Source organism: Pantherophis guttatus, chromosome 5 (genome assembly GCF_059756535.1).
Source record: "Pantherophis guttatus breed Tessera chromosome 5, ASM5975653v1, whole genome shotgun sequence".
NCBI lineage: Eukaryota > Metazoa > Chordata > Lepidosauria > Squamata > Colubridae > Pantherophis > Pantherophis guttatus.
In genome coordinates, this window is record NC_142067.1 from 51,568,153 (window position 1) to 51,587,892 (window position 19,740).

Genomic DNA, 19,740 nt, shown 5'->3' on the forward strand with positions numbered 1-19,740 from the left:
TCCCCCAACAAGAGAGCAGGGGAGAGAAAACAGGTCGCCGGAGAACAACGCTTCATGTAGTATAGCATACTTTATTGCGATCATAGACCAAATAACCAAAACATCAAAGGCACGTAGCTGGCACACGACCAGACTGAAGTGCAAAACGACAACAAGATCAGTGGTAGAAAACCACTCCGTCAAGCTCATAGTTCATGTGTTATAAAATTTTTTAGCTCCAATCTATATGGACTGTGGTCGATTAAAATTATACATAGGTAGAAAATACTATATTGCAATTTGCATAAAATCCACATATCGGCACTTTATACAATCACCAGCTAGCTCAACCGCTGACGATCAGTGAGGCTGACCTCAGTCAATGGGTCCAGCCTGTCCCTTCCCCCGACTCTTACATACCAATACTGCAGCAAAAAAATTTGCTACCTTTAATGTAATCTTAGAATCAGTATCTTGGAGTAAGAAGCGAAGGCTAAGATTTTCAGATGTTCCAGGAAATCTTTGGCAAATGGGAGAAATAAGTTCTGACCTTACCTCCCGATAACGGGGGCATATAAATACGATGTGAGCCAACGATTCCGGAGATCGGCCATCACATGAACAGTGGGTGGATTTCACACACCCCGAGCACCTGCTTTCTAGGACATTCAAGGGGATCACATTAAAACGTGCCTTTAAAAAGGCCAACCTTTATTTGGGGGTGCGTTTGGGGAGTAATACCGAGAGAAAACGGAGAACATACTCCTGCACCAAATGCCAGATTCTGTTGTCTTTCAATATCATCCAATCGCTGGAATATCAGTGATTTGGCTGCATCTGGGCCAAGCATAAAGGCTTCAATAGGGGGAATACCTATCTTCATAATTTTGGTGTTAATATTGCTGGCCCAAGGACTGTGGAAGTCGTCCTGCCATAAGCACTGGCCTAAATAGTAATCTGGAAGTCTGACCCATAGGGTCAGCCAGTAGCCAATACCACACTTCCACAGAACAGTAGCAAGTGATGGTGTGCCCAGTTCCAGGCGGATTGCAGCATTGCTCACACAGGGGGGGGACTCCCATTAGGCGACGTAAGAACTGGCTTTGAACGGACTCGACGAGAACGCTTCATGTAATCAGCAGCTGCTTTTTCTCTCCATCCCCCTCTTGCTGGGGAGCGTCTTCTGCAGCACAGTGCTTTGGGGACCCATCCGGAAAGCCAGACACAGAGAAACAGCCAGGTTGAAGGCTGGTACTTTCAGCGCCCACGAGAAACCCAGGCTTGGAGCAGAACATTTCAGGAATGACTTTTTTTACTATCCCACCCACCTCCCAAAGTAGCTACCGTATTTTTCGCGCTATAAGGCGCATTTCCCCCCCCAAAAAAAGTGGGTGGAAATTTCTGTGCGCCTTATAGAGCAAATGTTGCCAAAGCCGCACCCACCCTCTGGCCCCCACCCTTTGGTTGTTTTCTGTTTTCAGCCCGTTCCAGGCACGTCCTGTTTTCGGCCCGTTCCAGGCAGCGGGGATTGCCACTGCCATCAATCGCCATCACCGAATTGCGGTGATTGGTGGTGGTCACCACCGCCTGGAACATGCCAAAAATGGGACACACAAAGGCCAAAAATGGGGTGTGCAGCGGCGATCCCCGTAGCCTGGAACAGCTGATTGGCGTTATTCCAGGAGGCCAGTTCAACTGCCAATCAGCTGCTTGTGCTAAAGCAAGCTGTACTGAAGCTGATCAGGCTGTTTGCTGTAAGGAGGCAAATTGCTGGAAGGCAGAGGCATATTTTCCCCCCCTTGTTTTCCTCCCCAAAAGCTAGGTGCTTCTTATAGTCTGGATCGTCTTATAGTGCAAAAAAATACAGTACCTGAATTGCCCAAGTAAATAAGGTATAGTCACACAGATGTCATTGATGTAATCATTCTTTAAAAGAATGATGTCAATATGGTATTGGATTTTTTTATATTTCCCTCCAGAAGGAAAATCTTTATGAAAGATTTTTTATTCTACCACATAATATTTGTTTTGTGATATTTTTATATTGCATTCATATTCTTTACAAAAAGGCAGTGGTGAAATTCAGCCAGTTCTCACCACTTCGGGAGAACTGGTTGTTAACTTTCTGAGCAGTTTGGCAAACTGGTTGTTGGAAAAAATAATTAGGGCAGAGAACCGGTTGTTAAATTACTTGAATCCTACCACTGCAAAAAGGGACACTTATAAAACAAAGTAAAGTAATACTAATGAAAGTGGTTGGCTAATACAGACTATTTGACCAGACCTAAACTTTTGGAAAAGAGAATGGGAAATCTGAAATCTTTCTTTGGGGAGGAAGTGTTTCCAAAAGTCCTTAACAAAACCAATATGGAAAATATTTCTTAAAATCAGAGAACAGAAATGCTAGAATCAGCACAGTGGAGTAAAACTTCACTTACAATGTCTATCCTTGAATACATACAGCAAGGGAAGCATGCTGGTCCCTTAGGACAATGGTTCCATGGTGAAAACTATTCTTCCCATTATTCTTCTTAATGCTTTATCAGGACCCAACAGTAACTTAACACCTTTACTCTCTATCCTATATTCTGATGACAGTTCAGAGCATAGACTGTCAGCTGTGTGAAAATTAGGAATGTACAAAAAAAAAATCAAAACTTTCAGTTTCCAGTTAAAGCTCTCTCTCCAATGTTCTCCACTGCTAAAATATCCTGAACTCAAAATGGCCACACCCAAGTATAGTACTGAATATCTGTTTTGAACTAAAACAGATGTTTCAAACATTTCTAGGATAGTCAGAATAGTATCATACTATTTCTAATAATAACGGAACAACTCACTTAAATCCCGAAATAAATGTTTAAATTCAAAACGTTGCAAGTTCCTCCTATCTTGCATTACAGATAGGTATGAAATACAATTAAGTGTTCAAATTTTCATAAGCAATGCCAAGATACTTTATTTGTTTGGTGAGTTTAATAGACAGGGCCAATTTTTTAAAAAAAATGTTATTCATGTAACACGTCATTCTATGAGATGGTAACAGAACCAAAAGACCAAACAATTTTGTTCAAAAAAACTAGAATAATTATATCATAAAAATATACTTAAAAATATTTTTTTTGAAGAGTATGGTTGCAGTTTCTTATTTCAAGAATAATTCGTAAGTTGTGTTATGGTATTTTATTGTATTTTCTATCAAAGTGCCTCCACATAGCCACTTACACTTTGTGATTCTATATTGTGAAGACAAAATCGCTAACATTCATCTATATAGCAAGATGTCTTCATTAACTAAAACTATCAGAACTACTTCTGAGCCCTTGACCTTCTTCTCATTCCTTCCCATCCAATTTGCTGTAGTCATAAGGGTGCCAAATGAAGATTGTCGTCTTCTTTTCTACTTCTAAAAACTGCATCTACTAAACCAGCTCACTAAACTATTCAGATTGTTCAATTTTACTACCCTGTTTCTCCCAAAATAAAAGATCCCCTGATAAGAAGCCCAATTGGGCTTTTGAGTGCATGGCAATAAAGCCAAGCGCTTATTTCAGGGTTCAAAACAATACAAGACAGGGTCTTATTTTCGGGAAAACATGGGCAAATTGAGCTTGTAGTATTTAATATAGGGAGAGACCAAAGATTATGTTGCCATTCTGAATAAATTCAGTGAAGGGTGAGTGAAAAGGGTACAGTAAGTTTCTATTCAAGCTGGTGGTCACTGGAGAGTTACCAGATGGTGGAGAAAAACTTACTGAAAGGAAAGCTTAGTCCTCATCCTTCTAAGATAGCTCTTCTGATGGTATATGTGTCCTGTTATTCCTTTAGAATTGTAGTTGAATCCTGTGTTCAGTCATATATTAAATTTACCTTGAGATTCATATGTAATACCATAGAGGCTGGACAGTTTATGTAGGCAATTTCCAAATAAGACATTTGGTGTACAATTCGTGGATGAGTTCAAAACAATAGTACAATGGAGGTTTTAAAACCAGTTGAAAGTCACATAAAGGAAACCTATGAACAAGATGTGACTTCAGAAAGATAGCTACACACAGTACTCTCAATGTATGAACACATGAAGGTGGACGGTCCCTGGGAATCTGGAAGGTCTCATATCAGCAATGGCATCTTTATTGTGTTAGACTGTCCTGCTTGGAAAAGGCCTATACAGGCAGCCCCCAGTTTACACATCCATTCCATTCTAATTGTTGCACAAATCAGATTATCATATGCACCGTGTATGTTTGTTATGCTTGTGCATGCACAAGAAGCTAGCTATATTTTACACGTTTTCCATGGCTTATGGGAAAAAAATCTATAAAATTGACCTAAGACTTATATAAACCAGAGATGATCTATATGTGAAAAATTGAAGCTGTGACGGACCAGATTTTCTTCCTTCTTTGCTAGCAGCAAAGGTACAATTGGTGATTTAATATATTTGGACTACTGATGTTCAGCAGAATAGGCTAGGTAGGGGTGTCAAACAGAATAGGCTAGGTCAGGGGTGTCATCCGACCCATGAGCCAGATGCGTCACGCGCAGCTATGCCCACCCCAGCTCCGCGAAGGGGGAAAATGTCATGAAACATCATGTGACTGCAATGTGCTACTGCGAGTTTGACACCCTTGGGTTTGATTGTAGCACAGTATTTGTAAGGCCTGATATTTAACCTGCAAATCGCAACTGTAACCACTTCAATTCTGGATGAAGCTGGACTTCTGAGGAGGTGCAACAGAGATTTGTGGGCAATTGAACCAATACTGAGTCCCAAAATCTTGAGCTACAAATCATCCTGGTGACTTCTGCCCTCTTCATTTAAGTCTTGGGCAGAATACAAATCAGGAAGGAGAGCAACAGAAAGGCCTAGAGTGGAACTTTGGACTATAGGAACCAGGGTGGATTTGATTTAAATCAAATTGATTTAAATCATGATTTAAATCACTAGTCAGTAAGGCTTGATTTAAATCATAGTTTTCTACATAAAGACTAATTCTTGCTAGTATAACTTTAATATGCAAGTAGATGAAGATTTTTAGAATAACAACTTTTCATATTAGTTTTTTTATCCCCAGTTTAATAGGTTAATCATTCATATTTGGACAACTTTTCTGTTGTACTTAGGAAGGAGAAAAATAATTATTACCCTAATAATAACAATTTAAATAGATTTATTCAACTGAAACAATAACATTACAGCATATGTTATTTGCTTAAACAAACATCCATGTTTGTTAACTAATTTGGCTAAACAAAATATATATATTTTAAGAAACTTAGACTGTCAGCCCAGCCTACACATGAAAAACTTAAATACTGTCCTCTGTAGCTCACTCGTCATCTTCATCTTCTTCTTTGTTCATAATCTGGAAAAGAAAAACAAGCTTTCCTGCTTTATCGGGTCCCAAACGATTTCTCAATTTAGAATGAATGAGTCCAAAGGAAGAGAATATTCTTTCAACGCCTGCAGAAGAAGCTACTGCTGTTAAAAGTGAAATCATTACTTGAACAGTCTCTAAATCCAAGTGCTTAAGTGACTTCCACCAGTTCACTGGTGTGACTTTCTTTAAAAATGTCTTCAGCAAACATATATTTCTTGAATAGTTCCCCCTTAGCTTTGAAGTTTATTATAGTTGGCATTACAGATGGATGATTGCTGGATACCCATGTCATAGCTAACTCCTCTTCCTCAGCACTTAAGTTTTGACCCTGATACTGGATATTGACAATATTTGCCAAAAAATGAGCTGGAGACAGTACTTGTCCCATTCATTTTTTTAATGCTTGTAATTTAATTCTGTCCATGTGTAGTTCTGTTTTTAAATGTTCACTCAGTTCCTTCCAAATTTCAACAGCATCAACAATAAAACAGCTATTTTTCTGTATTTTGTTTAAAGCTTCAGAGATGGGTTTCAGGATCTCAGCATATGTTCAACATTTCTCTTAAACCCAATGTTGAGGATTTTGGCCGTGACATGTCATCTATTTTATCTCGATTTTCTTCACAAACTGTCATCAGAATAGGCCAGTTCTTGATATACTGCTCAAAACAGTCCACCACAGAGTTCCATCTAACATCTTGTGGGAGCGTTAGCTTGGTTCCACCCATCCTTTTCAGAACTGCTGCAGCAAAATGATTGTTACGGAAGTATTTAGCAATTTCAACAACATTAGTCTTTATTTCTGGAACACTTAAGTCTTTGAATAAGAGGTGCAGCAAATGAGCACTGCAACCATATGTTATTAGCTTTGTATTCCCTTCCTGCTCTTCTAAATTTCTTCTCATCTTGGATACATTTGCAGAATTGTCTGTGACCAAACTGCGTACTAGACATTTGAATTTTTGTTCACATGTTATTATAGCTTTTACTGCCACTTCTTGTAAGTATTCTGCTGTGTGTGCATTTCCTGACATATCGTTTGTGCAAGGAAGACTTTCCCTTCTTCTGTTGTTATACAGGCACATACAATAGGATCATTACTCCACCCATCAATACTTAGGTTAACAATTCTACCCTCCAGAGCTGTTGCACATTGCTCCATTTCTCTGTCATACACTTTATCCAGCAGTTTCCCTGCAACATCTGCTCTGCTGGGTGGACTGTATCCTGGTCTCAGTGACTGAACCATATTAATGAAATGTGGGTTCTCAGTCAGACGGAAAGAAGAGTTCATTGCATAAACAAACTGGGCAATTTTTTCATCAATTAACTCTTTTTCTAATCTGCTAGTTTTTATCACAAACTTATCTATGGTGGTTCCAGGAGGGAAGGGTTTTTTCTTTCTTTTAGGTGATAGTAATAAGTGGCTGTGGGTGTCTGATGATGATGATGCTAATGAAGCACTATCCTGGATGGATAACTCTGAAACTGTAGAACAGGAGGATGGTGATCTTGAAGGTGGATAGTTTCCAGAATCCATGAATTCCCCTAAACAAAAAAGTCAATGTTGTTATTTTATTGTTTATACAATTTCTGCTTATTGTACACAGCACTGCCCCAAAAGGAATATTTGCTTTTCTTCATAACTGTACTAAATGACAGTAACATGCAGTAATAATAAGAAATATAATTTTGCTCAACCATGACAGTTCAAGGCAGTCTTTAGAAATATGATTCAATAAAAATGTTTACCAACCTGAAGATCCTGCCTGTTCAAATGTGTTTCTTTGGTCATCTTCATCACAGCACTTCTCATGATGTTGCCTCATTCGGGCCACCAGGCCTTGCATTTCTTTGTTGCAGTGTTTGCAGTTTGCACGCATGCCTGCCTTACCGATAGGTAAAGGAACTTCATTAAAATATTGCCAAACTGGGTCTCTTTTACAGCCTGCTGCCATTATAGGTTTTTTCCTCCAAGGAAAGAATGTGGTAAACCTCAAGTCATACACACAAAAAGATCCAAAGACTTGACTGTCTATGGCTGTGCAGTATTGTGCTCAGAAAGTTTCACTTTCATTTTGTACTGCTTGTCTGCTTGCCCCTTTCTCCTCACACTTAGTTTCACTTTCTTCTTGTGCAGATCTATTCCACTCCAAACAATCAGAAAAATATTGTTTCTATTCTATTCACGGAACTTCGTGAAACTTAGCACTGAAGGGGTTGATTCTGTATTCATAGGTTTGTAGAACAATAGGATTAAGGTCTTTTTCTCAACTCTGTTCATGTTATAACATTTTTGCTGTGAAGAAGAGGCATGTGATCTCTGCTGAGTCAAATTCAGTTTTGAGAACTGCAAAAGTAAACCAAGCATCTGTGATAATATCTTGTAGGCAGAGAAACTGCCCAATAATCTTACAAAAACCTTTGGAAGAGCATGACATTGTGAATGGATTAATGGAATTTATTTACCAAACAAATTAAACATATACAGCCTTATTCTACATAATTAAAAAACTAATCTTTATTTCATGATGGAATAACCTTTGGATGGTAATATATTTTCCTCAAAAAGCATTTTATTTAAAAAAATCCGATTTAAATCAAAAAAATCCAATTTAAATCAAAAAAATCCGATTTAAATTTTAAAAATCTGAATTTTTTTTGATTTTTTAAAAAAAATCATTGATTTTTATCCACCCTGATAGGAACTTCAGTGCATCTGAGGCTATGATTCCTCCATAGAAAACCACAAGATAAACTGCTGACCTCCTTGGCAACACAATCTATACTTGTACACTGGAAGATGTTAATGTAACTTGCACTAATTTTGCATTTCTCCCCTCCTCGAGTCTCCAGAAAACTAGGGAAGGTCCCTTCTGAAACACTTCCCATGCTTCTCCCCCCCCCCCCCCCGCGGACTGAGTTGCCTCTAATCAGACTGTTGCATAAACTGAGGATCTTCCTCCTACTTCCCAAGGTCATTCCCACATACCATTACATTAGCTCAACCAATCTGTCATTCAACTTCCAATATGCTCTGCTGAGAGGGATAGGAGATGAGGCTCTATAAGGAGGACTCCCTCAATATAAACCAAAATTCTTTGGCAACTGATATATATTCAGGTTGTGCTGTTGTCCATCGGGACAATATTGTGCTAATGACATAGTGAACATTCAAACATACCGAAATGCCCAGCATCTATGGATCACATAGCCATGCAGTAGGCATCCCAATATTGAAGGCTGGTATCACATGTGACTAGGATGAATGGGAATGTTTCCCTTATCACTTTTACTATCTAGAATTTTGAGCTTACAGAATACTAAGGGAGAAAGAAACTGAAACAGTAGAACAGTGGCTCCCAACCTTTTGGGCACCAGGGACCAGTTCCATGGAGAGAGGTTTTTCCGCAGACCAGAGGGGGCGTGGTTTCGTGTGCTGCCTGCATCCTGCAGATGGGGCTTCGCTTGTTTGTGCAGCCCGATGCCAATCCATGGACCAGGGATTGGGGAACCCCTGTAGTAGAGGTCTAATAAATAGCACCAAACAAAAATATGGGTAAAACAAATTTAAAATGCTACATAACACCTTGGTTAGATTTGAAATGAAGTATGTGAAAGCAGCAGCCCTTAATCAGAAAAAAATTGAAAGTCACTATCAGAGATATCCATAGTCCAATAGCATTCACAGCAAAATACTGGCTGTGGGTCAGCCCTGCTCAGACACTCACTAATAGTACGAAGAACTCATTAATGGAAAAAGAAGGTAGCTGGACATCCAAACTCAAAGGACTCTACCAAGTATAAATTCAGTGGAACTTTGGCTCAGCTCCCTGCTGCTAAAAAGGCAGTATCATCCATTGCACAACCTATGGACAATCCTTAGCCATGTCCATGCCCATGCCCATTCACGAAGGTCTGGATTTGTAAATTAACAGAATGACCTGTCAAATAAATTCAACGCTTTTTGGCAGATCATCACTTTTTTACTTTCTTTAGTTTCCTAGCATTTGGGAGGAGAACCAAACCTGATATGGTATACAAAATAATTCCCAGACACAGATATTATGAAAGGAAGAGCTGACTGTTTTCCTGATTTGTGGGAAGCACAGATGCAATAGGTACCAAATTGCTGAATGGTTGTCACACTTCTGTTGAGGAATAAGAATAGCAGATTATCTTCTCCATAGGAATGGATATTAACTCTCCAAATGTGGAAGACCATCAAAGGAGCTACTTTATGATCTCTATAAGCACTCTTGGTGCTTATAGCTCTAAGGGCCTTGGTAGTACAGTGGTCTAAGGCACCCTGTTATTAAGCTGGTTATTAAGACCAGCTGCCTGTAATTACTGCAGGTTCGAATCTCGCCAAGGCTCAAGGTTGACTCAGCCTTCCATCCTTTCTAAGGTAGGTAAATTGAGGACCCAGTTGTGGGGGCAATAAGCTGACTTTGTATAAATATACAAAAGGATGAAGGCTATTGCTGAGCACATTGTAAGCCGCCCTGAGTCTCCAGAGAAGGGCGGCATATAAATCAATTTTTTTTTTAAAAGGGGAGGGGATGGTGTATTAAAAATGTAAGCCCAGAAATTTGAATGTCTAAAGCCTTTAGTGGCCTGGGTAAAGACTAAGCACACCAAAGATCCTGAATGCTAGCCAGTCCAAAGACAGCAGCAATATGATCATGTCGAACTTACAAGTATTACACATTCAGAGAGAAGATTGGAGTCATTTTATTTGAATAACAAAAGATGACTACATATTGGGAATCTTTTTGTGGGACTGGTTCTTTGACAATAAGTTGGAACATTTAAAAATTCTAACACAATCAAGAGGCTTTGGGTGAGTAAACAAAGCCTGTTCCCTATGGCATTACTTTAGTCCTCACTTAACAATAACTGAGCCTGCAATTATGGTCATAAATGGTGATAGTCCTGAGCAGGTCATTACGTGACTGCATCCAATTTTACAACCTGCTCTCTGGGACTCATTAAGCAAACACAATGGTTAAGCAAACTCATTGTTCATTATGGGCCATTTTTTGCCAGAACCGGAAGCTTTGTGCTTCCCTTGTGCCCCGCAAAAAAAAGGGTGCTTCTGTGTAACCACTGTTTCAAAAGTTCCACACCTACAAGTAGATAGTTTTGGTTGTCTGTCTTTACATCTGGTGGAACTGGCTCAAATGGACTGTTTTTCCTTGGTTTTGATCAGTATTTTCCTAAAGACTCTCCAAATAGTTTGCTGCCACTAAGCAACAGAAAAGTAGAATTTACTTGGATTGGGCATCTTATATATTCCATTTTTTATCCACATATATCTCATCATCATCATTTTAGCCATTGTCTATCCTCTGCAGGATGAAGGCCTCTGCCACATGTTTCCAACCAATATGGTCCTGAGCTTTCTTTTGCCAATTAGACCCGCGATACTTGTTGACGTAGATCCATCTTGCTTTAGCTCTCTTTCATGGACATTTTTTATCAAGTGGGATCCATTCTATGACTGCCTTGATCCATCTGCCATCAGTTCTTCTTGCTATGTGACCAGCCCATTTCAATTCTTTTGCTCTCTTAATCATATTGTATAATTTTGTTTTTCTAATCCATGTGCAGGTCTTTTTAGTCTTATAATTCTGAGCATTACATAGCTATTTTAAGAGTTATAGTTTTGATTAGTTTGCCAACAGTTTGTTATCTTGATAATGAGTCTCTGAAAATCAGGTATAAGAGTTGTTTGGATAATATTCTGTATGCTAAGAGATAGAGAGTGATGGCCCCAGATGCCTTATATGGTACTGATTTGGTGAACCTTCTTCAATATAATATTGTTGTATCAACAGGATTGACTATGACATCCCCATATTGTGAGATCAGAAACCCAGAGTTCCAAAAGTCCATAGGGTTATTCATAAGAGGACTGCTCTTAGTGAAGAAAATTATTTTGGTCTCGGTATGTTCTAATGGCACAATTGATCTCATTGACAATAGTTGCCAGCCACTGCAGGTAAAATATTGTGCATAATTCGGAGGGAGGAGAGAATATGAACTTTATGCTTTAGAATTTGCTTCATTCCCTAATTTTACTTTAGATTTTAACATTTAATATTAAAATATTATCTTTCCCACATAAGCTTGTACTGAGCAAGGAAGACTGGTAACACATATTTGCCTGAAGGTACGCAGTAACTCTCCCAAATGGTTACCTCTACAATTTATGCAACATATTGTATATATATCACTCTATAAAATGGAGAAAAAAACTGTCAATATTGCAAACAAAAGCTTCTTACATTGATAATTACTAGAAAATGATAATAGAAACTGTCTTTCCTTGTACAACAAATCTCCAGGTTAAGAGTGCCCTGGTTTAAGAACAACCCATGATTGAGAACAGAGCCTATTATAAAAAAATTGAGTTAAATACGCAATGATTCAAGTTAAGTACACAATGGTTCATTACACAATATTATATACTAAAACTGTTCCAGGTTGCATACAAATTAGACCTAAGGACAGATTTCAGAAACAGAACTGATTCTTAAATTGAGGACTACTTGTACTACGTTCTGATCTTCTAAAATCATACCATATTCACACAAGTTACCTTTCCAAGTCTACAGGCAATGTCCTTGAATGAGTTGTATGTATCATACATCTCAAGAATAGAGAACCATTAAGAACAGTGCTTGCCACCAAATGATATAAAGTATTTGGGATTTCCTTCCTCTATACTTTCATTCCTGCAATCAAGCCTTGCAACTTTTTCTTTGCACTACACTGTACTATATTTATGCTTTTTTTACCTATAAAGAAAAAGCTAATACATTTTGTGAGGACCATAAGAATTTACATATTAGACAAAATTGTTGGGTTTTTTTTTCTTTTCCATGTTTCTCTTTTATTTTTAGTTCATGTCTCAGAACAGAAAGTAAAAAATTAATTAATTAATTAATTAATTTATTTATTTATTTATTTATTTATTAATTAATTAAATTTTTATACTGCCCTTCTCCTGCTGGACTCAGGGCGGTGAACAGCCAAGAATAAAAAACATCCAATACAAAATTTAAAATTATTAAAAGAATTAAACAAATTTTGGCCCACATTTAAAACATCCCAACTAAAATCCGTTACAATTAAAATATCTAAGAGGGGGAGGGTTACGCCAGCCCAGCTTGGTGAAATAGAAAAGTTTTGAGGGCACGGCGAAAAGCACGGAGATCTGGTATCCTACGTATCTCCGGGGGCAGGTCGTTCCAGAGGGCAGGTGCTGCCACAGAGAAGGCCCTCCCCCTGGGGGTCGCTAGCCGACATTGCCTGGCTGACGGCACCCTGAGGAGGCCCTGTGCCATGGAGCACTTTAAAGGAGGTAACCAACACCTTGAAGCGCACCCAGAAGACCACCGGGAGCCAATGCAGCTCGCGCAGGAGGGGTGTCACATGGGAGCGGCCCATCACTCCCATAATCCCCCACGAGGCCGCATTCTGCACCAGTTGGAGCCTCCGGGTGCTCCTCAAGGGGAGCCCCATGTAGAGAGCATTACAGTAGTCCAGGCGGGAAGTGACGAGAGCCTGAGTGACTGTGCGTAAGGAGTCCCGATCCAGAAAAGGACGCAACTGGCGAATCAGGCGAACCTGATGAAAAGCCCCCCTGGCCACGGCCGTCATATGCTCTTCTAAAGACAGCTGTGCATCCAGGAGGACGCCCAAGTTGCGAGCCCTCTCCGAGGGGGCCAGTAACTCGCCCCCAATAGCCAGCGATGGCACCATCTGGCTATATTGGGACGCCGGCAGCCACAGCCACTCGGTCTTGGAAGGGTTGAGTCGAAGCCTGTTTCTCCCCATCCAGACCCGCACGTCCTCCAGGCACCGGGACATCACTTCAAGGGCATCATTGGGATGGCCTGGGGTGGAGATGTACAGCTGAGTATCATCAGCGTACTGATGGAACTCCACCCCAAAACCACAGATGATCTCACCCAGCGGCTTCACATAAATGTTGAACAGAAGGGGTGAGAGGACCAACCCCTGCGGCACCCCACAAACAAGGTGCCTCGGGGTCGACCACTGCCCCCCTGCCAACACCGACTGCAACCGGCCAGAGATAGGAGAACCACCGTAGGATGGTGCCCCCCACCCCCAACCCCTCTAACCGGTGCAGCATGATACCATGGTCGATGGTATCAAAAGCCGCTGAGAGATCTAACAGGACTAGGATAGAGGAACAACCCCTATCCTGAGCCTTCCAGAGATCATCCACCAACGCGACCAATGCCGTTTCCATGCTGTGCCCAGGCCTGAAGCTGGACTGGAGCAGATCTAGATAGACAGCTTCATCCAGGTACTGAGGAAGCTGTCGTGCCACCACACTCTCAACAACCTTCACCACAAAGCGAAGGTTAGAGACCGGACGATAGTTAGCCAAAACAGCCGGATCCAGAGAGGACTTCTTGAGGAGGGGCCTCACCACCGCCTCTTTCAAGGCGGACCACAAGACACCCTCACTCAAAGAAGCATTAATAATCCCCTGGAGCCAGCCTCGCGTAACCTCCCGGGAGGCCAGCATCAACCAGGAGGGACACGGGTCCAATAAACATGTGGTCGCATTCAGCCGTCCCAGTATCCTGTCCACATCCTCACGAGCGACAGGATCGAACTCTTCCCAAATGACATTCTCAAGACTAGCCTCCATCATCCCATCTGTACCTACCCAGTGAGAGACCAAGCCTTCCCGAATCTGAGTGATTTTATCGTGCAGATAACTAGAGGCAGAACGACATATAACCCTTTTTGTACTGAAACTAAAATTTATACTGTAAGTTGGAAGGTACACTGTAAATCCTTGTGAATTACTTGAAGTAGTGTCTTAATTTATATCAACTTATCCATATTTTAATATCTGGATCAGAGGACTTTCTCTGTGACCTTTGACGGCTCTTTAATTGTCAAAACAAGACAGAAGGTTCCTTCAATAAAGCTCTCACACTTACGGTACATCTTACCTAATGTTCATCATGCCACACCATCCATTTTTAAGAAAGTCTCAAGACTTATATTTTGAGTGAATGCGTTTTCAGTTCAAAATATTTCCACAACAGCTAGGCCAACATATTCTGAAGTGGAAAAGCTGTTTTAAACTACAGAGTAATATTCTTGAAATGGAGTGTTTCAAGTTTGGGATGTTTCAACTTCAAATGATTTTATCACAGTGACTGTTTTGACTTTGTTAATTAGTGCTATAATTTTAATATTTTACATTTAATTTATAGATAAAACATAGTTGGACAGCTATTTCTCTTAAAATGTTTTAAATAATAAATCTAGAATTGCTTAAGAAGAAAATATTCAATTATGTATTTTATTCATTTATTAAATATTTATGTCATTCATTTTACTGATAAACGACTTTGGGCAGATATAATACACCTTTAACTCAATGTATCCGAGAGCAACACTCATTCACTTTGAAAATTAACATTCTTAAAAATAATTTTAACACAATGACTTTAAGAAAAATGTTTCCATTTTCAAAAAAAAATTAAAATTATTTAATTACTGTTTGTACTGTTATTGAAACAGCAGGAATGAACAGAACTACCCTTCTGTAGACAATAAAATTTATATTTGCTATATATCGAACATTTAAGAATTAAAAAGTTTAGGACTTTACCCAAATTAAAAACAAGGGGCTTGTATCACTTTGAACTGCCTTGTAACACTAGGGACATGCAGAATATGTATTCCTTATGTATTTCTAGAAATGTGCAGGAAAGAAATAGAATCACAGGAACAGCAAAATCTTAGAAGTCTAGTCCAAACCCCTGCCCAGCATAGGAATATTCTTCCCATTGAAAACGTATAGTACTGAAGCACCCACAACTCGAGGGTTAGGCTGTTCCTCCATTGAGAGAAAAGGGAAATCTCAAAGCACACACAGATATACTTCAATCTCCAGCTATTGAACTAGTATGGGAATAAGAGCAGTGCAGCTTCTTCCCATCCTTCTTAGGATACATATATATGCAACTGCTATACAGAAACAATGCTGAATGCTATGACTATTTCATCGTGTCTCAAACCTAACCCTATCTAAGTGTGCAAAATCATATTTACTCATTATGGATCATTAGGCAACTTTCCATTTTCTTGCTAGAAATCTTATTAAAATTAAATGTTATCTCTAAGGTAAGCAACTACTGTATGCAATAGTCAATGGTATCCATTTTGAAATGACAATATCCCTTCCAATTATTTACTCCTTTTGTTGCCAGCAGTTTAGACATTAATGGCTGTGTGTTAAGTTATTTTGAGGGGACAGCACATTTACACTGTTATACAAGCTTTATACTCACTACTTTACATTGTAGCCAAGTGTCATTTTTTCAGTGGTGTCACATGAAAAAATATACTTAAATATTTACAAAATGTGAGGGGGTGTACTCACTTTTGTGACATACTGTAGCTGAATTACATTTAATGACTCAAAGTAAGGCAGCACTTTATCTTCTCAACATTGGCAGTTTTTAAGATGTATGGACTTCAACTCCAGAATTTCCCAGTCAACGTCCTAAAACTGCCAAGGTTGAGAAAGACTGCTTTATAGCATCTTTATCCGACCCCAAAAAAAGAGTAGCATTCTGAATCTGCCATTCAAGTGTAGGAACTCTGAAAAGCATATAAGAAGCATTTGAACTCTAGACAATTGTATATAGATATCTGTTATTCATTTAATTTAAAGATTAATTCTTTATGGATGCAAAACCAAAAAGTCCACCACTTTTGTAACTAATAGTGCTTTAAATGCAGTTTTGTCATATGTAGCTACAAATTACTTATATCTATATTTAACCAGATGGGATATACAGGTAGTGATTTAGTAACCATTCAAAGTTACAAAAAAGTGACTTACAACTGGTCCTTACAGGTTGTAAAGTGACTTACAACCCTTGCAGCATGCCCAGTGCCACATGATCAAAATTTTGCCACATGGCAACCAGAATGCATTTACAATGTTTGCAGCATCCCAAGGTCATATGATCACCATTTGCAACTTTGTTTTTTTCCAATAAGCACAGTCAACAAGTTGGATTTGCTTAAGGCACAAGATTCACTTAACAGCCACAATGATTCACTTAACAATTGTGGCAGAAAAGGTCATAAAATTGGGTGTGATTCACTTAACAACCATCTTGCTTAATAACAGAAATTCTGATCTCAATTATGACAGTAAATCAAGGACTATCTATAGTGATCCATTAGCTCAATTTACAATAATTGCTGTGAATTAATTTTATAGAGCTTTCTGTTCAATGAGTTAAAGCATGAAACTTCCATTGTACTTTCTGTTAAAGAAAACCTATATTCAGGTATGTAGCTAAACAAAACCCATACACATCCTCTGCAGTTCATACAGTTTTAGTACTACTTTTATGAAGAGCCGAGATGGTGCAGTGGTTAGAAGGCAGTACTGCAGCTGACTGCTAGTTCAGCAGATCAGCGGATCAAATCTCACCAGCTCAAGATTGACTCAGCCTTCCATCCTTCTGAGGTGGATAAAATGAGGACCCAGATTGTTGGGGGCAACATGCTATTTAATATACTGTCTTTGGTGTAAGCCGCCCAGAGTCCTCGGAGAGTGGGCAGCATAGAAATATGACAAATAAATAAATAAATAAATAAATAAATGTTAGTTTGTGAATTACTGCAAAAACCCATGCAAAGATTCAAAGAAATGTATGACACTGTTTGAAATTCTATAATACTGTCTATAAAATAACTTATTTGCTCAATACAGGTAATCTTCAACTTACAACAGTTTCTTTAGTTATCATTCAAAGTTACAGCAGCAATGAAAAAAGTGACTTATAACCATTTTTCACACTTATGACCACTGCAGTACCCCCATGGTCACATGATCAAAATTGAAATAATTGGCAACTGGTTCATATTTATGACGATTGCCGTGTCCCAGAGTCATGGCATCACATTTTGCGACCTTCTGACAAGCAAAGTCAATGGGGAAGCCAGATTAATTTAACAACTGTGCTACTAACTTAACAACTGCAGTGGTTCGCTTAACAAATGTGGCAAGAGAAGTCGTAAAATGGGGCAAAATTCACTCAGCAACATACATTTTGGGCTCAATTGTAGTCGTAAATCGAGGATTACCTGTATTAATTGCAACTGCCTCTTCATATTCAAAACCTTGCTGTTAAAATGTTCCAGAGTGTCTAATTCACCTTCCCTCAATCTCCTCACTAATTTGAGCACTGCTGTTTGTGTTATTCATCTCCCGTTTCCATAATACAAAAATGGGTGAGACTTCAAGACTGGCTCAAGCATCTAATCAACGTTTTGAAAGATCGAATACTAGATGGTAAACGAATCTTTTTTTCCTGGTTTCACGCCGAGCTCTTCATTACATCTGTACAGGAAAAAGGCCAAACACTTCCTCTTCGCTCCACCCCATCTCTCTCCTCAAACTGGCGCACATACACACAATGGGAATGCCCACTCCACCGACAGGAGGAGTCTGACCTAGCACGCAGATAGGCGCGCAGCGACGAACTTCTACTCCCTTTCTTTCGGTCTCTCCCCCCCCCCCCCGCCTATACAGCTGACCTTAAGCAGCTCGGCAAAGTTTCCTCCACAATTTGGACCACGGCAAACTAGGTCATTTCTCTGAGGGCGAACAGGTTCCATAGGGCAGAGGGAATGAGCTTCACAGGCAAGGGGGAGCCCTCAGAGGTAGGCCTCGGAGGTCTCGTGTCACCCGATGCAGCTTGGCCTCACACATGCCGGGCTCAAGAGAGGGGGGGAAAACCCAAAAGCCCGGGTAATTCTTCCACTCAAGCCCGTCCCAACCACTAACACCTCCTCATAGTTCCAGTCAGGGGCCGTGCCAACAACCACCTCCTCCCATCCAAGAGGCCGAGCCCTGCCGGGCCTGGCTGCCCCGCGTTCGCCCGCCGGACTCCATTCTCACCTCCTGGTTGAAGGCGTTCACTGCCTCCATGTTTGTCGGTCGGCGGCCTACGCTACCGCGCGCGAGGAGCTGAAAGGTGATGGCCGAACGTCGTTTTCAGCAGCGTCCCGCCTTCAGGGCCTCGGCGCTAACATGTCCGTTTTGGCGGCAGCCTGCAGCGACTCGTTGGCGAAGTTTTCGCACAGACCGTCCCTCTCTATCTCTCCTTCTCTCTCTCCAGCGGAACGGCAAAGTGCACGCCGCGAACAGCACCCTGGGATAGCAAGGGCCTCCCAAGCCTCGCGCCACCCATCGGAGGAAGGAGACCGCAGGACAAAAACCATAGACACACAAGTGCCTACGAGTGCGCACGCGCGCAAGGAAACGCATGCGATTGAGCTTTCTTTTTTTTTCCCCTTCTCGGCTTTGGCGGACTACTTCCCGAAGACTTTCTTAAGGGTATCCTTGCCCTTGATTAATGAACATTTTGATGACTTGTCATTACGTGAACGATAAAATGCGAATATCAATCAGCACTTAAATAATACACGCCGGTTAAAATCAAAAGGGCGATTTTTAAAAATTCGTTACTTTTTCCATTCTTACAATTTAAAAACGTCAGAACGAATGTTGTAATCCTGTGGGACGGTTGGAAATGGACCCATTGCTGGTAGGGATTAAGGTGCTTCAGGAGTGAGGCTTTCTGGATCTACCAATCCAAAAAATTACACATCCGCTGAATCACAGCCTCTAACCGGAGGTGTTTCCAGGTAGAAGGTTCTTAGTAGTACAGGTAGTCCTCGATTTACAAAAGTTTGCTTAGTGACCATGCAAAGTTACAACGGCACTGAAAAAAGTGACTTTTATGACCATTTTTCACACTTAAGACCATTGCAGCATCCTGATGGTTACGTGACTTACATTCGGATGCTTGGCAACTGTCTCACATTTATTATGGTTGCAGGGTCCCAGGGTCATGTGATCAGCTTTTGCAACTTTCTGACAAGCAAAGTTAATGAGGAATCCAGATTCACTTAACAACCTTGTTACTAATTTAACTGCAGTGATTCACTTCTGTGTCAAGAAAACTTGTAAAATGGTGTGAAATTCACTTAAGTTTCTCACTTAGCAACAAAAATTTTGGCCTCAGTTGTGGCTGTAAGTTGAGGACTACCTGTACTAGCACACAAAACAAGATTTGCCTTTTCCTCCTTTCTGGGCTCTCTAGATGGAAACACCTCGGGTTAGAGGCTGTGATTCAGCGGATGTGTAATTTTTCGGATTGGTCTAGTCAAGTGGAATACAGGTAGTCCTCAATTTACAATAGTTCATTTAGTGGCCATTTCAAGTTACAGCAGCATTAAAAAATGGTGACTGATGACCATTTTTCACACAACAGTTGCAGAATCCTCA

The 19,740-nt window shown here is 40.2% G+C and overlaps 1 protein-coding gene across 11 annotated transcripts in view; it reads right to left on the reverse strand.

The window, feature by feature from the left end:
• Nucleotides 1–19,118, reverse strand: part of SCAF4 (SR-related CTD associated factor 4) — a 74,951-nt gene extending 55,833 nt beyond the window's left edge. For 6 of the 11 annotated variants that reach the window (XM_087895086.1, XM_087895083.1, XM_087895085.1 and 3 more), the window contains exon 1: nt 18,349–19,118. In XM_087895086.1, coding sequence (XP_087751212.1) covers nt 18,349–18,378 — 30 coding nt within the window. In that variant the 5' untranslated portion in view covers nt 18,379–19,118. Of the gene's footprint in view, nt 1–8,730; nt 8,894–18,348 lie in introns of all 11 variants that reach the window. The other 5 variants (XM_060686387.2, XM_060686386.2, XM_060686390.2 and 2 more) reach the window with 4 other exon arrangements.
• Nucleotides 19,119–19,740: the final 622 nt, after the last annotated feature.